The 15,789-nt window shown below is 40.8% G+C and overlaps 1 protein-coding gene across 1 annotated transcript in view; it reads left to right on the top strand.

Annotated features, from left to right (window-relative positions):
• The window catches only part of ADAMTS20 (ADAM metallopeptidase with thrombospondin type 1 motif 20), a 176,164-nt gene that overhangs the window by 33,790 nt on the left and 126,585 nt on the right, over positions 1 to 15,789 (top strand). The window contains exon 4 of the mRNA XM_045001846.1: positions 11,617 to 11,879. Within this exon, the coding sequence (XP_044857781.1) occupies positions 11,617 to 11,879 (263 nt within the window). The remainder of the gene's footprint in view (positions 1 to 11,616; positions 11,880 to 15,789) is intronic.

The raw sequence follows: 15,789 nt of genomic DNA, 5'->3' as shown, positions 1-15,789 counted from the left end.
GCTGTAATTGGGAACTTAGAATGTGTTTTATTTATTCGTTTCACATAGACCTAACAAACATTGGTGAAAAACAAATGTCCCACTTTAAATGTAAGAATAAATTAGCTTGCAAAAATATGCATCAGTCCTTCAAACACTTATGCACATGCTTTATTTTTCACAGTGATTCTTCCATAGATTAAATTTTTGCAGCATCAGGGACATATTTTCAGCTTTTATGTAGATTCACAAAATAAATGAAATTTAGTGCAAATAAATCTAAAAAGTAATCCATTAAATCTTCCTGTCCTATAATATACTGTATTATCTAATATTTACTATTAATGTAGGTACTAATGTTGTTCTCATTATATACATTTTTAAAATATTTTATATTCATATTACATATTCATATTATATTAACATTGAGAAACAGAAAAAGGGGTACCTGAGGACCATAGAATTAGGATATGTCACAACACATTGGCAGTAATTTTCAAAGCTTCACAGTTTAGGAGAGTCACTTGAATATGAAAGGGAAAAAACCCACTACTAATAGCATAACGACAAATAATGGACGTAGCACAGTGCTTTAAAACAGTTATATTTTCATAGAATCGAAAGACTAGAAGGGACCTTGAGAGGTCTTCTAGTCCAGTTCCATGCACTCAAGGCAGGACTAAGTATTATCTAGACCATCCCTGACAGGTGTTTGTCTAACCTGCTCTTAAAAATCTCCAATGACAGAGATTCCACAATCATCCTAGGCAGTTTATTCCAGTGCTAGGAAGTTTTTATAATGTCCAACCTAGACCAACCTGGCTGCAATTTCAGCCCATTGCTTCTTGTCCTGTCCTCAGAGATTAAAGACAATTTCTTTCCCTCTTCCTTGCAACAATCTTTTATGTACTTGAAAACTGCTATCATGTCCCCCCCAGTCTTCTCTTCTCCAGACTAAACAAACCCATTTTTTTAATCTTCTGTCATAGATCATGTTTTCTAGACCTTGAATTATTTTTGTTGCTCTTCTGTGGACTTGCTCTAGTTTGCCCACATATTCCCTGAAATGTGGAGCCCAGAACTGGACACAGTACTCCAGCTGAGGCCTAATCAGCATGGAGTAGAGCAGAGGAATTACTTCTTGTGTCTTGCTTACAACATTCCTGCTAATATGTCCCAGAATATTTGATTTCTTTTGCAACAGTGTTACACTGTTGACTCATATTTAGCTTGTGATCCACTATGAACCCCCTGCATTTCTGCAGCACGCCTTCCTAGGCAGTCATTTCCCATTTTGTATGTGTGCCACTGATTGTTCTTTCCTAAGTGGAGTACTTTGCCTTTGTCCTTATTGAATTTCATCCTATTTGCTTCAGACCATTTCTCCAGTTTATCCAGATCATTTTGAATTTTAATCCTGTCCTCCAAAGCACTTGCAACCCCTCCCAGCTTGGTATCATCCACAAACTTTATAAGTGTACTCTCTATGCCATAATCTAAATAATTAATGAGGATATTAAACAGAACTGGACCAGAACTGATCCCTGCAGGACCCCACTTGATATGCCTTTCCAGCTTGACTGTGAACCACTGATAACTACTCTCTAGGAATGCTTTTTCAACCAGTTATGCACCCACCTTAAAGTAGCCCCACCTAGGTTGTATTTCCCTAGTTTGTTTATGAGAAGGTCATGTGAAACACTATCAAAAGCCTTACTAAAGTCAAGAATATACCACATCTACTGCTTCCCCTTTACCCTGTCAAAGAAAGCTATTAGGTTGGTTTGACACTATTTGTTCTTGACAAATCCATGCTGACTTGTCACTAAGGCCCTACCAAAATCATGGTCCATTTCGATCAGTTTCACAGTCGTCATATTTTAAAAATTATTAATTTCATGATTTCAGCTATTTAAATCTGAAATTTCACGGTGTTGTAATTGTAAGGATCCTGATCCAAAAAGGAGTTTGGGGGGGGTGTCACAAGGTTATTGTAGGGTGGATTGCGGTACTGCTACCCTTACTTCTGCGCTGCTGCTGCCAGCAGTGCTGCCTTCAGAGTTGGGCAGCTGGAGAGCAATGACTGCTGGCTGGGAGCCCAGTTCTGAAGGCAGAGCCGCCGCCAGCAACAGCGCAGAAGGGTGGCATGGTATGGTATTGCCACCCTTACTTCTGTGCTGCCTTCAGCGCTGGGCGCCTGGCCAACCGCCACCACTCTCTAGCCACCCAGCTCTGAAGGCAGCACAGAAGTAAGGGTCGTAATACTGCAGCCCCCCTTAAATAACTTTGCAACCCCCCTGCAACTCCCTTTTGGGTCAGGACCCCCAATTTGAGAAATGCTGGCCTCCCCTGTGGAATCTGTATATTATAGGATAAAAGCACACAAAAGACAAGATTTCACAGTCCATGACTTATTTTTGATGGCTATGAATTTAGTAGGGCCCTACTTATCACCTTATCTCTTCTAGGTGTCTGCAAATTGATTGCTTAAGTATTTGCTCCATTATCTTTCTGGGTACTGAAGTTAAGCTGACTGGTCTGTAATTCCCTGAGTTGTGTTTTTAGAGTCATAGTCATAGGGCTTGGCTACACTTACAAATTTGCAGCGCTGCAGCAGGGTGTGAAAACACACCCTCTCCAGCGCTGCAAATTGCGGCGCTGCAAAGCGCCAGTGTGGTCAAAGCCCCAGCGCTGGGAGCGTGGCTCCCAGCGCTGTCCGTTATTCCCCACAGGGAGGTGGAGTACGGACAGCGCTGGGAGAGCTCTCTCCCAGCGCTGGCGCTTTGACTACACTTAGCGCTTCAAAGCGCTGCCGCGGCAGCGCTACCGCGGCAGCGCTTTGAAGTGTAAGTGTAGCCAAAGCCATAGACTTTAAGGTCAGTAGGGACCATTATGATTGTTTAGTCTGACCTCCTGCACAACGCAGGCCGCAGAATCTCACCCACCCACTTCCGCAACAAACCCCTAATCTATGTCTGAGCCATTGAAGTCCTCAAATCATGGTTTAAAGACTTCAAGGTGCAGAGAATGGTCCAGCAAGTGACCCGTACCCAACACTGCAGAGGAAGGCGAAAACCCCCCAGGGCCTCTGTCAATCTGCCTTGGAGGAAAATTCCTTCCCGACCCCAAATATGGCGATCAGCTAAACCCTGAGCATATTGGCAAGACTCACCAGCCAGACACCCAGGAAAGAATTCTCTAGTAACTCAGATCCCACCCCATCTAACATCCCATCACAGGCCATTGGGCCTATTTACCGCTAATAAGCAAAGATCAATTAATTGCCAAAATTAGGCTATCCCATAGTAGTGTAGTGTAATGTCAATTTTTCAGCAGTTGTGTGTATAGACTTGCATTCATCTTAATGATTTATTGAAGACTGCAACATGATGTAACGGGGGAAAGACATCTGCAGCTACCCTCAAAGTTCAATATCTAGACCAACATCTAGAGTGCGCTTAGAAATAATTTATTTGAGATTCTAGGTGTCCATCAACTATTGTTCCAAACAGTAGGATATCAATTTACTATTATAAGACTGCCATTTTCGAAGTATTCCTCATTGTAGCTAAGTGTTTTAAACCTATTGACATAACAGATACCTTTCTTGTGCTTTTAATATGAGCATAAAGGCTTTGTTTATATGACTTCAAAGAAAACACAAATGTGTGCAGCTTCATAGTAGAAAACTGGAGAAAGTAGTTTATGATGTTTTGTTTGACCTGGCATTGAGAAGCATCCTGTTTAATGAATTCTTTAGCTTTGATGAGATTGAAACTAATGTGAGCTTATTCTGAATGTACATGCATTTCATGAATGTTTATTCAAAACTGAAAATTCATTATTACTATATTTTTCTCAGGAGGATAGTGGTCAAAAGAAAGTTAGACTGTACCCTTTCCTCTTAAGGAATATATGATTAAATATTTGAAAAGATCAATTCCCTGAAAATGTTTAGTGGTGTGGTTTTAGTAGTTTGTGCTTGTGATTTTAATTTTGGAAAACACTTATCACATACTAGTAGCTGAAAGCCCATGCTGTCACGTGGGTTTAATTAGTAAGATCAGGTATTTGTAAAAAAACCAACAATCCTAAAATGGCTCAGAACTTAAAAATTGGACGGTAACAGACCACAGATTTTGCCGTTGTGTGGGTGGTTGCGTTGATTTATGTTTGGGGTAGTGTGGGGAGACTTGTGCTGGTGGTGAATGGGACATGTGCTGCAGTGAGGAGCTTTGTGTGGGTGTTATTGTGTGTGCTGGTTGTGGTGTTGTGTGTGGGTTGTGCTGTTCTGGGAAAGTTGTGTGGATTTGTGAGAGTGGCAAATGAGAGGTGTGTGCTGCAGTGAGGAGCTATGTGTGTTTGGGGTTATTATGTGTAGTGGTTGGGTGATTGTGTTGATTTAAGTCTAGGGGGGTTGTGCTGGAAGGGATGTGTGGATTTGTGTGGGTGGCAGCTGGGCACATAGGTGTGGCAGTTGAGCCAAGTAATCCACCATCTATGCAGTTTCCCTCATACAGTCAATGACATTGTAAATAGATTAGCTGTGGAGGAAGGGTGGTGATTAGTTGAGTTACCTCTAATATCACAGTGATCCAGGACTCCTGGCATGGCATAGATACATGCCTTATAACTGTACACCTCACCGGTATAATTCATAAAGTCAAAATGGCTGAGAACTTAAAAATTGTATGGTAACAGACTGCAAAACTGAGTAATGATTCAAGTTGGTTATACTCTGAACAACAAAAGCTCTGTCATACTTGTAGCTGTTTCTATCACCTCACACTGACTCAGAAGACATTTTAGGCTTCAGAGTGACACAGTGACATTCCTAGAATCTTGTTAGGTGGATTTTAAACTTGGAAGCAGTAAGTATAAGCTAAAAACTCTGTTTATTCATAGATTTTAAGGGCAGAAATGGACCATTATGATCATACAGTCTAATCTCGTGCATTACACATGCCATAGAAATTATATTGCTGTATATGTATTTTGATTAAGGTTACTTCAAAAATATGGTGATATCCATTGATTGGTATTGTCTGTCAGGTAGTTTGTACATTATTTTAAAATCAACGAAATATCAATCCTCAGATTATTCCTTGTATAAAAAAAAAGCAAGAGTTTCAGTCAAAATCATGTAATATTACACTGACAGTTATAATTTTTGAGTGCTGATCTGAAATTGTCTTTTATATTTCTATTCAATGTCTGCTCTTGCACTAGGTTTGTATAAGGCCCCATTCTTGGTTAGTTTTAGGTACTACTGTAATAAACAAAATTAATAATAATTGCACTTTAAAAAAAACCTACACATTATCCTTTATCCAAATCATGGTCATTGTCATTTCACTGGTCTGTCAGATTTTGCAGTTTTTCTAATCAATTCCACTTTTAACCAAACAGTTGCTTTTTGAATAGGAACTTCTAGACTACTCTTAACGTGAAAACATGTTTCTATTTCTATTTGTATTGCTATATGCCATTTTATGATGCTGCAACACTTTGTAAGCCTGACTTGAAACTGTAGAAACATGCAGACATTAGTTATCTATAGTTCTGTTAACAAAACTGCATAACAATGAAGAACTATTCCAATATTATCAAAAAGAATCCATCTACAATTATGTGAAATAAATCATTCAATTTAGTCAGATTTGTACAACATCTCATGAAAGAAAATTCTCAAAAAGAAAACTCATTTCATTCTCTGCCCTTTCCATCATATCCACAAAATGAAAGATTCTGGGAAACTAGCTTTGTAAAGGTAATTGTGAGAGTGCACTGGGAATCAACAGCTGAGCCAGCACTCTAGTCACTTAAAGACCAATTAAGTCCCCCCAGGATGGACCTGATGGGGGCCTAATTAGTGGGTTAGAATGGGCTGGGGGAGGATTAACGAGCAAATTGGCCCATTAACACAGGAGGACTAAGAAGGCACAGGAAGGAAGTGCAGGGGAGAGAGAGGGAGGCTAGCAGGGTCAGAACCAGGAACATTCTATGGGTTGAGAACTCTTCCCTTGCCTCAGCAGAGAAAAGAGGCAAAACTGTTAATAATTTATGGTGTATGGATCAGTAACGTGATGGAAAGAGCCAACGTAAATAAACTGAAGTGGGCTGTTTAATGGCTGAAGTTCTCTGACTGTGTAGACAGAGCAGAATATGGGAGCAGATTAGTTCCCTCTCATTAATTATTTCACCTAAATCAGAGATTCTACAGGGCGTTGTCTGCACACAATCTTGAACAAGTATAACTAAAAGTGAGTTTTGAAACTATTTATTTAGTTAAATTGGTATAAATTTGTGCATGACCAAATTAACTAAAAGGGTACTTCTGAACTGATTTAGTAAGCTGGGTGCAAGTTTGTGAACAGATATTCTTAGGTTGGTTTAAAGGTAGCTTAAACTGCCAGAAGTTTGTGTAGGGAGAAAGGGCTAAGTCTCCTTTTGTTAATTCAATATTGTCACAGTTCAGGGTAACTGTTCCTGTATTCCTCCTCTATGGTCCACCAAGGGCACCCACTGAGGCTTCTGGCTCACCAGCTGGTATCTCTCTTGGGTGGAGACATGTCTCTCTCCCCCTCCTGACTGGGTGTTGTTTTTTTTTCCAGGCTGTACTATTCCCTGCCTACAGTGTGAATTCTCCAGCAGGTCAGACTACTTAAGCAGGCCTGTTTTGCTTTTCTCCTCAGAGGCTATAAACAGAGTAATTGCCCACAGTTTTTTAAGTTATCATGCAGTTTTTTTTCCTAAACAAGAGCATTTATTCTTAAGGTAAAAGTATTACAGAGAAAATGTATTAAAAACCATAAAAGAACCCCCATCTCCATAAGGGCTTTGGTTGGTGTTAGTCCTTTCAACCTCATGTAAGGATTGGAGCTCTCCCATTGGACAGAAGGTTCTGTTTGCTGGATCAGAAAAAAATCCTCGAGTCAGTTTAAACTCAGGCTATTTATCCAAAAGTTCTTTCTTTGTCTGTTGGCCTCTTGAAAATCCAATCTGAACTAGTACAGGCAAGCCTCCTCAGGAGGTGGTACCGCTCTGTAGATGTTACAGTCTGAGTGAATTTGCCTAATCACCCCCCACTGTTCTTAGCTCCTGGAGGACACTGGTTACATTCTCCCACAGAATTACATTCAATTCCTGGCCCCCAATGATACATAAACTTAATACAGTAAGATCTCGAAAAGATATTGCAGGAAATTGCCATATCTGTCACAAATATATCCACTATTTTTCTTGAATTGTAACTCAGTAGCATTGTATGATATAACACTATTGAACAATTCCTTGAAATGCCCCCCCATGAAAGCTATGAGAACTTTGAAATCATAAAGAGCAATATTGTTAGTGAATGGATATGAATTAGCATGAGCATAAATGAGAACATTTATAAATGTGCAGCTGTGAATAAATAACCCTCATCATAACTGTATGTCTCCAGTTTAAAATAAAGTTTTTCATAAGAATGGCCATAGTGGGTCAGAGCAAAGGTCCATCGAGCCCAGTATCCTGTCTACTTACAGTGACCCAATGCCAGGTGTCCCAGAGGGAGTGAACCTAACAGGTAAGTGATCTCTCTCCTGCCAGCATTCATACTCCAAAACTTAAAATTGCCCTAGATTTTCAAAGATTAAAAACATAGGCATGGTAAGCCTCTCAAGATACGTCTACACTGCAACAAAACCCTCATGGCAATACATCTCAGAGCCCAGGTCAACTGCCTCGGGCTCATGGGGCCTGTGCTATAGGGCTAAAAATAGTAGTGTAGACATTCCTGCTGGGCTGGCACCCAGGCTCTGAAACCTGGTGCGGGTCTTAGAGCCCAGGCTTCAGCCCAAGCAGAAATGTCTTTGCTGCTATTTATAGCCTGTCATTTGACCCAGTCCTGAGACTCACTATTGCTTTTTACAGTGTAGACATACCCCCACAGATCAGATCCATCAACATATTAAACTGATAATTGTAAGTTTTCTGAAAGCTGCCAGATTCTAATTTTAATAGGTCTTTGTTGATATTGTTCATTGTATCCCAATCCCCATCCTCTTGTAAGCTCTTCCTGGTTCTGAAGGCAGGACAACATATGGCAACACATGGTGGAGATACAGTGACCTCCTGAAGGCCTTTACATTGCTGAACATTGTCCAGTGACTGGTATGGCAGTTCAATTACATACTATTTGTGGAATACTCCTCCACCAGCTTGCTTTCCCTGGAGCGTAATTCTCTCAGAAATGATACCTTTGTTATCACAATCAAGTGAATTATGATACTAAAACCCAGTTAAGCCCCCTTACATGTAGCCATGTGGCTATACATGGGAAATTGTATGGTCATTTTTCTTTTAACTGTGGGCATAAATTATAGTTCAGTGCTTTTAAAAATATTAGGAGTAATATTATGCATTTGGAGCCATATTCTGTCACCCTTATTCTCACTGAGTACTTACGCCATACATATTTGCACTGATATCAAAGGTACTCCTCATGGAATATGGTACTACTCATTGTGAGTAAGAGTAGGAGAATGTGACCCTTTATGATTGTATCTTCACAGAATAATTAGCATTTCAGTTTAAGTATCAGATAACAAATCAGCTCTACTGAAAACCTTTGCTGTATTTGCTGTACTTGTTCAGACAGAGTTGTGCTAAAAAATAAAGGATCAGATTCATTTACTCGTGAAAAGTAGCAGAACCATTTACAAGTAGATTCACAGTTTTTGTATTCCGTAGAAGATGCATTTAGAAAATTGCTGTTGGGTGCCTCTCCTCATTTACATTGATTTTTATATCAGTATACATCCATTGACTTCAGTCGAGTTAATCCACTGTTAGCCTCTGACAGGCAAATCAGACTTTGGATATTTGTTTTGGTTGGCTTGCTTTAGACACCCAGAGTGGGAGTCACAAGGGGAACCTAGGAGTCTTGCTGCCACTTTAGCACCTAAGTCTGACATTTAGGCCCTACTGGCATTTACAAAACCCCTGTTCAGGTGCCTCCTAATTATGCAGGGGACTGAAGTCCTTAGGTACTTAAGTTTCTGCTGCTGAGCATGTGCAAAGCCACCTCAATCCTGACAGCGCACAGCAGCTCAGTGCCTCACTCACTGATCATTCTGAGTAGGATTCACAAAATGGGTGTTTCCCACCTATGTTGCATTTGGGGCCTGATCTGGTAGATGTTCTCAAAGCACATCTAAACCAACATAAAACAGCTAGGGGACAGAGAGGAGGAAGAGGAATAGTAGCTCCTCCTTTATAACTCAGCAATTAGGGCACTCACCCAGGCTGTGGAAGACCAAGTTCAATTCCTTCCTCTGCCTAATGTGAGATGGGATTGTGAAATTGCATCCCCCACTTCCCAGGAGAATACCCTAACTACCAGGCTATGGGGATATTCTGTAGCAGGGCTTCCTGTCTCTTCTGTTGGAACTGTTTCACTGTGTATAAATAATTAAATATGGATTGGGCTAGAGCAGGAGCAAGAATGACACCAGCTAGACTTAGGTGCTGAAGTCCCTTTGGAGGCAAGGCTTAGGCCAAGTTCCTCTCTTCAGTATTTCCTACTGGCTAGCTTAGGCGGCTCCATGGTCAGTGTGCTGGCTTTTGTGAATCACATTCTCTGGGGCCTAACTCTCCCCATGTATTATATAAGGAGTTGGGTGTCTTAGGGTATGGCTGAAATTCAAGCTGGGGGTGTCCTCCCAAGTTTGAGGAGATATACCTGCCCCTAGCACTGATCAAGCTACTGTGCTAAAAATAGTGGGTAGCCCTGGCGGCACAAGTGATGGAAGGGTTAGGTGCCCTGCACACATACCCATCGGAGACTCTAGGGACATAGTCAGGGTGGCATGCCCCTCCTAGAGCTTGTGTTGCTAAGACTGTGCTCTCAGAGCTAGCACGGGTATGTCTCCTCAAATTGGGACTAGGGGTTTTTGGTGCACAAAGAATTCAGGCCCTTAATTAAATACAAAAAATTATGTTTACATGATAGTAAGGACATAAAAGTGTAAACAAAACAAAATCCCTGTAATGACCTGAGTTAAGTCTTCAGTGTCAGCCTTGTTTATACACTTCCTGGCTTTTGTTGGTTTGTGTCACAATTTTACTATTTAAATGTAATTTTTTGTATTTAATGTCCCTGTTTTATTTTAAAGAAAAACAATCCCATCCCTTTCATGGAAGATTATAAAACATACATTATTTACCTGAAGAGACCAGAACTGGTACCTTTCCAGTCTTTCAGGTAAACACAAACTTAAGCAACATTATTGCTAATGTATTATACATTTTTATTTATCTAAAGTTGTGTTATATATTTGATTGTACAGAACAGTTTCTTCTGAGTTGTTTGAATATTTGGTAAACATTGATTGTAAATGTTTTAAATGTGCATGTTATTTGCTCACTAGATGATAAGTGCCCTTTTTTGTCATGAAAATACACTGCTCATTTTGACATTTAATAAAGCTTATGAAATATATGTGAAAAGCAGCACTTGTGCATGCATAAAACTTTTCTATGCTTAACGTATCAATTACTATAGTGGTAATTTTTTGTTTTGTGCTATAGTATCAAAATCATTCAGATCATATTATGGGCTAAAGAATATTGGAGGGTGGGGGGGATTGGTGCCAGAGGCACGTCGGAAGGAATTCTGGCTGTGGCTAGCTATGTGCTGCAGTGGCACTACAGTTTCATCACCCTTTGGAAGTATAGATCATGAGTTCCTCCTCCCTGTGCTAGCTTAGTTTAGTTGGCTGAGAGGGAGGGGGGGGCCGAAAGGGAAGGACAATGGCCCCAACTTCACTCTGTCTTTCCTACTTCCCTTGATGAGACTAGTGGCGTTAGCTTGGAGCAGGCCTTGTGGTCAAGGAGCACAAACAGGGAAGGCTCCACAACCTGGCCCTTGATTATGCATTCCTTTGTCCTCTCTTTCTTCCTCCTCTGTGTGTCAAATTCTTGCTTCTTTGACTCCTTAACATACATTTAATGCAATTAATCTGTGTCCTTGCAGAACCCCTTTGAACATGTGCAGCCAGAGTCTGGGCAGAGACAGCAATTGGGTAGTAGTTCTGAGATCTTTCTTTTATATCTATGTTTGTTTTAAGCCTTGATGGTTAGTGTAGCTATTACAATGAGTTGTTGTCTTGTCTACAACTGCATAGTATCAGATTTTCCCCCTTAAACTGAGGTTCATGCAGGCGGACATCACACTGCTCTTGTCCTTCCAGCTTGTCAGTTTGAATTTTAAAATGATTTGCATTCTAAAAGGTAACATGTCTCTTTCCCCTGTTTGGGACAAGGACGATGTTTTTGCTCTGTCTGTACAGCATCTAGCACAATAGGCTCCTGGTCCACATTGACTAGGGCTCTTAGGCACTAGGGTAGTATCAATATCATTTCTTACAATTACACCAAATATTGGACAGCTGTATAATAGTGTACTGTAAATATCCCGTTTGCTATTCCTGTTTCAGGCTTCCCTATCTAATGTTTTATGCTTACATTGATTCATTTTGGAAGCAGATCGTAAATATTACAGCGTTCTCACTTTATTTTGTGCAATCTTTCTCCTTACTCTCGTTAATTTTAGAAACTGCATGCTATAGTAACTGTTTTTTTATCTTACAGAAAAAGAGATGAAGAAAATCACTTTACCATTTCCAGACTACAGCAGTTTAAATGAAGACCTAAATATTTTACAAAAGGCCACAGTTTTAGAATATGCTTTTAAAAATCTATCAATAGAGGTTGATAGAAGCAATCCACATTCCCGGAAAAAACGTTTTCTTTCCTATCCAAGATATGTAGAGGTGATGGTTACAGCTGATACCAAAATGGTTCGCCACCATGGACGGAGCTTGCAGCACTATATATTAACACTTATGTCAATAGTAAGTAAACTTAAGTGATGTTGCCAATAGTAAGTGAATTTATTACTGTTCTGGTATTTTCCCTGTAAAATTATATACCCTTTAAATTTACTGGAGCATCTGCATCCAGTCAGATGGAATTCTGTATTGAAACAAGGACCTTCTGTAAATATAGAAGATCGGGGCCAGAACCTTAGCTGGTAGCTCTGTTGACTTCAGTGCAGTAAGGTGCTACTTACCATAAGGGAACGTGGTAAAATCTAGTCCTTGATTTGATAAAACATTAAAAGAATTAGTAATACATAATTCACTGTAATATTAAAGTAAAATGAATAAATTTACACAGCAGTGCAATTTTTGTAGCTGTTGTAAGAACATGTAGCTGTTGTGAAATAAAATGCCCAGGTTATTTTATATTTGTGCTACAAGCATTTTCAGAATAATAATCAGATTCTCAGCTGGCTTCAGCTAATGGAGCTACTTCGATTGTAAGCTGTTTGGGTCAGGGACTGTGATTTTTGTTCTTTGTTTGTACAGCGCCTAGCACAATAGGGTCCTGGTTCATGTTGACTAAGGTTCCGAGGCACTATGGTAATAAACGACAGTAATAATAATAATTAATAATAGTAGTACATAATTAACACCAGCTGAGGATCTGGAGGGAAGAGAAGACCCAAATGCTAGAGCGGCTTAGGGATAGTGTCTCTGTATGTGCTCGTCATCACAAAAGGGATGATGAGGAGGTGGAGGCTTCGTTCTGGTCCTCCTCCTCCTCCTCTCCTGCACACTCACCCTCTGGTTAGCTGCAGACAGAAGCACATGCTGCTACTTTTGAAGGAATGGTGCAGTGGTTGCACACCCTAGAACTGAGATCAGAGACATTGAATTCCTCCTACAGCCTACTCTAGTATGTCCCTTAATGAAAGAATTTGGTCCGTAGCATACTCAACCCATTTGCACTGAAGGAAAACCAACTGATGCTGAGCATTCAGATTGGACAAAAAGAGATCTGTGAGTGATGTCATTAATATAAAGGTAACTTTATATTGATTTGGGGCAGATATAGGTTGAGATCAGAGGTATGTTCCAGAAACATAACAGGGTGTCAGATAAGGCTTAAATAAAAATAGGCAAATGTTCAAAATTAAATACTGTACACCAGATCCTCAGCTGGTGTAAACTGGCGAAGCTCCATTCCATTCCCAAGAAGGAAGCAAGTAAGACCACAGGCTTTCTTCAGTCAGTGTCCCTCTGCACAGTACATTGTCAGCCTCCAAGCTGCCAAGACAGAGAGGTTCCACTGACAATGACCCTCCACCTCTTCTTCTTTTGTTGCTGCATAGTCTGCATCCTCTACTGGGAAGCAGGTTTTACACTGGTGTCAAGAGCCTGACAACCTCTCAAGGTTCACTTCCTTTCACTCCCCTTCATCAACTAACTCTTACTTTTTGGAAGCCTAGACTCAGATGACATTGGGCCACTGGGTCCTGGAAATTTTCAACAAAGGCTGTTTAATCCAGCTCATTTCAAGAAAGAAGGGATTCAATTCTGTCCATACCTAGATGACTAGTTCATCTGAGGAAGATCATCCCAAATAACATTAAGCTATTCATCACTCTGAGCCTCAAAGTCAATAGAGAAAAATCCACGCTTTCTCTGACTCAAAACATAGAGTTCATAGGAGCTGTGTTAGATTCCAGGTCAGTGAGAGCCTGTCTTCCTTAAGATAGAACCTCTTCAACAAACTTCAAACTCAACCAAGGACGTCAGTGAGAATATGCCTCAGGCTCATGGACATATGGCCTCATGCACCTATGTGATACAGTTTGCCAGACTTCACCTGTGCACCAGACAAGGGTGGTTGAAATCAATGTATCTACACAGCAGTCATCACATGGACATGATGGACACAGTCCAACACCACAACTACACTATATGTCAACAGACAGGGAGGAAACAGGTCATCTCCACTCTGTCAGAAAGTCATTTGGCTCTAGATTTGTTCATTCATTACTGGATCATGCCACTGGCCTTGCATCTTCCATGTGTACAGGACTCACTAGCAGATCACCACAACAGACAATTCAGACAACCATGAATAGTTGCTCTAGGACCCAGTGCTGACTAGCATCCTTTGCAAATGGAGATAGCCATCAATGGAATTATTTCTCACAGACCAGAACAATTATGCCAAGTTTTCTGATCTAGATGGGGCTCCAGTTCAGGCTCCCTGCAGTTGTCTTTTTCATCACCTGGATATGGGAATGAGGTCTGGTGATACCGAGAATCTGAGTCAAGAGGCAGAGATGATGATCATGCTGGTCCTGGTCTGGGCCCCAGGCAGTTCTGGTATTCAGATCTAGTGAACCTCTCAATGCAGCCTCTGATCACTTTACCTCCTCTACCTGATACAATCTCACAGAACAATGGTGAGATCCTACATGTAGACCCAGCATTGTTACATCTGACAGCTTGGCTGCTGACTGGATGATATCCACCAAAAGAAGCTGTTCAGCTGAAGTTCAGAACGTTCTGTTCCAAAGCAGGAAATCCTCAACTAGATTGATTTTTTAAAGCTAAGTGAGAGAAGTTTCATCTCGGCACCAGCTGTCTCCCTTGACAACACCTATTTCATTGATATTGGGCTATTTACTAGTCCTGCAACAATTTGGGCTTTCTATTAGTTCCATAAGGGAACTAGCAGCAATAGTTGCACATTACCCTCTTATCCAGGAGCACAGTGTATTTTCTCCAGTGACTGGATTTCTTAAGGGCCTCAGTTATATTTTTTCTGCAGTTCAGTAGCTCTCTCCCTCTTGGGACCTCTATGATATGAACAGGATTGATGAGTCTCCCCTTTGAACCCTTAATAACATCTTCCCTTTACTACCTATCAGTGAAGACTGCCTTTTTAGTAGCCATCACATCAGCTCAAAGGTGGGGAGGGGAGAGATTCATCCCCATATGATGGATTCCCCTTACACAGTATTTCAGAAGGCTAGAGTTACTCTCAGGCCTAACCTCAAGTTCCTGCCAAAAGTAGTTTGAGTTCCATAGGAACCAGTTTATTTATCTCCCAGTTTTCTTCCCAAGCCTCACCCAATCCCAGCGGAAGCTAAACTTCATATACTTGACATGGTAAAGGCATTGTCATACTATCTTACCAAGACAAAATTATTTAGAAACACATCTAGACTGGCCCAGATCCTCAGAGGTATCTAGATTTTTAACTTCCATTGATTTCAGTGGAAGTTAGGAGCCTAAATACCTTTGAAGATCTGGGTCTTTGTGGCCTTTGCTGATAGGGTCAAGTATCAGGCAGTATCTTCACAGAAATCTCTCAGAATGGGTCCAACTACATATGGACATGTTATGAGCTTCCCAAGTTGGATCCACTTGGACACATTAGATCTCATTCCACCAGAGGTCAGGCAACCTCTGTGTATTTGAAGAATGCCTCTATTCCTGAGATTTGTAAGCCAGATACATGAAGCTTGGTCCTCACGTTTACAAGACTAATCTTTTGGTCAAAGATTCCAAATAGGATGCCCATTTTGGTAGGGCTGTACTGCAATCATTGTTTAGGAAGGAGTCTTAGTACCCATCTCCAAGTAATCAGACAGCTGTTAGTCACCAAGAGTTGAATCCATGTGGAAAATCACTTAAAGAAAAAAGAATGGTTACTTAAGTACCTTAGAACAAATGTCATTCTTTAAGATGTTTTGTCCACATGGATGCGACAACCTTCCCTCCTTTCCTGCTACTGTATATTCCTTCCCACATCGGAGTTGGGTATTGGTGAAAGAACTGAGAAATGGTTGGGCCTGCCTCCCCTTTATACTGGGGTGGTGTGGGGAGGGAGGATGTGAGGGTATCTAGGGCACAGGTGCAGCTCTGATGGACACTTCTGGCCAAAAGAATCCAATCTAAT

This window comes from Mauremys mutica, chromosome 1 (genome assembly GCF_020497125.1).
Source record: "Mauremys mutica isolate MM-2020 ecotype Southern chromosome 1, ASM2049712v1, whole genome shotgun sequence".
Classification (NCBI taxonomy): Eukaryota; Metazoa; Chordata; order Testudines; family Geoemydidae; genus Mauremys; species Mauremys mutica.
The sequence above is the reverse complement of the archived record's forward strand: the minus strand, read 5'-3'. Positions and strand labels throughout refer to the sequence as shown.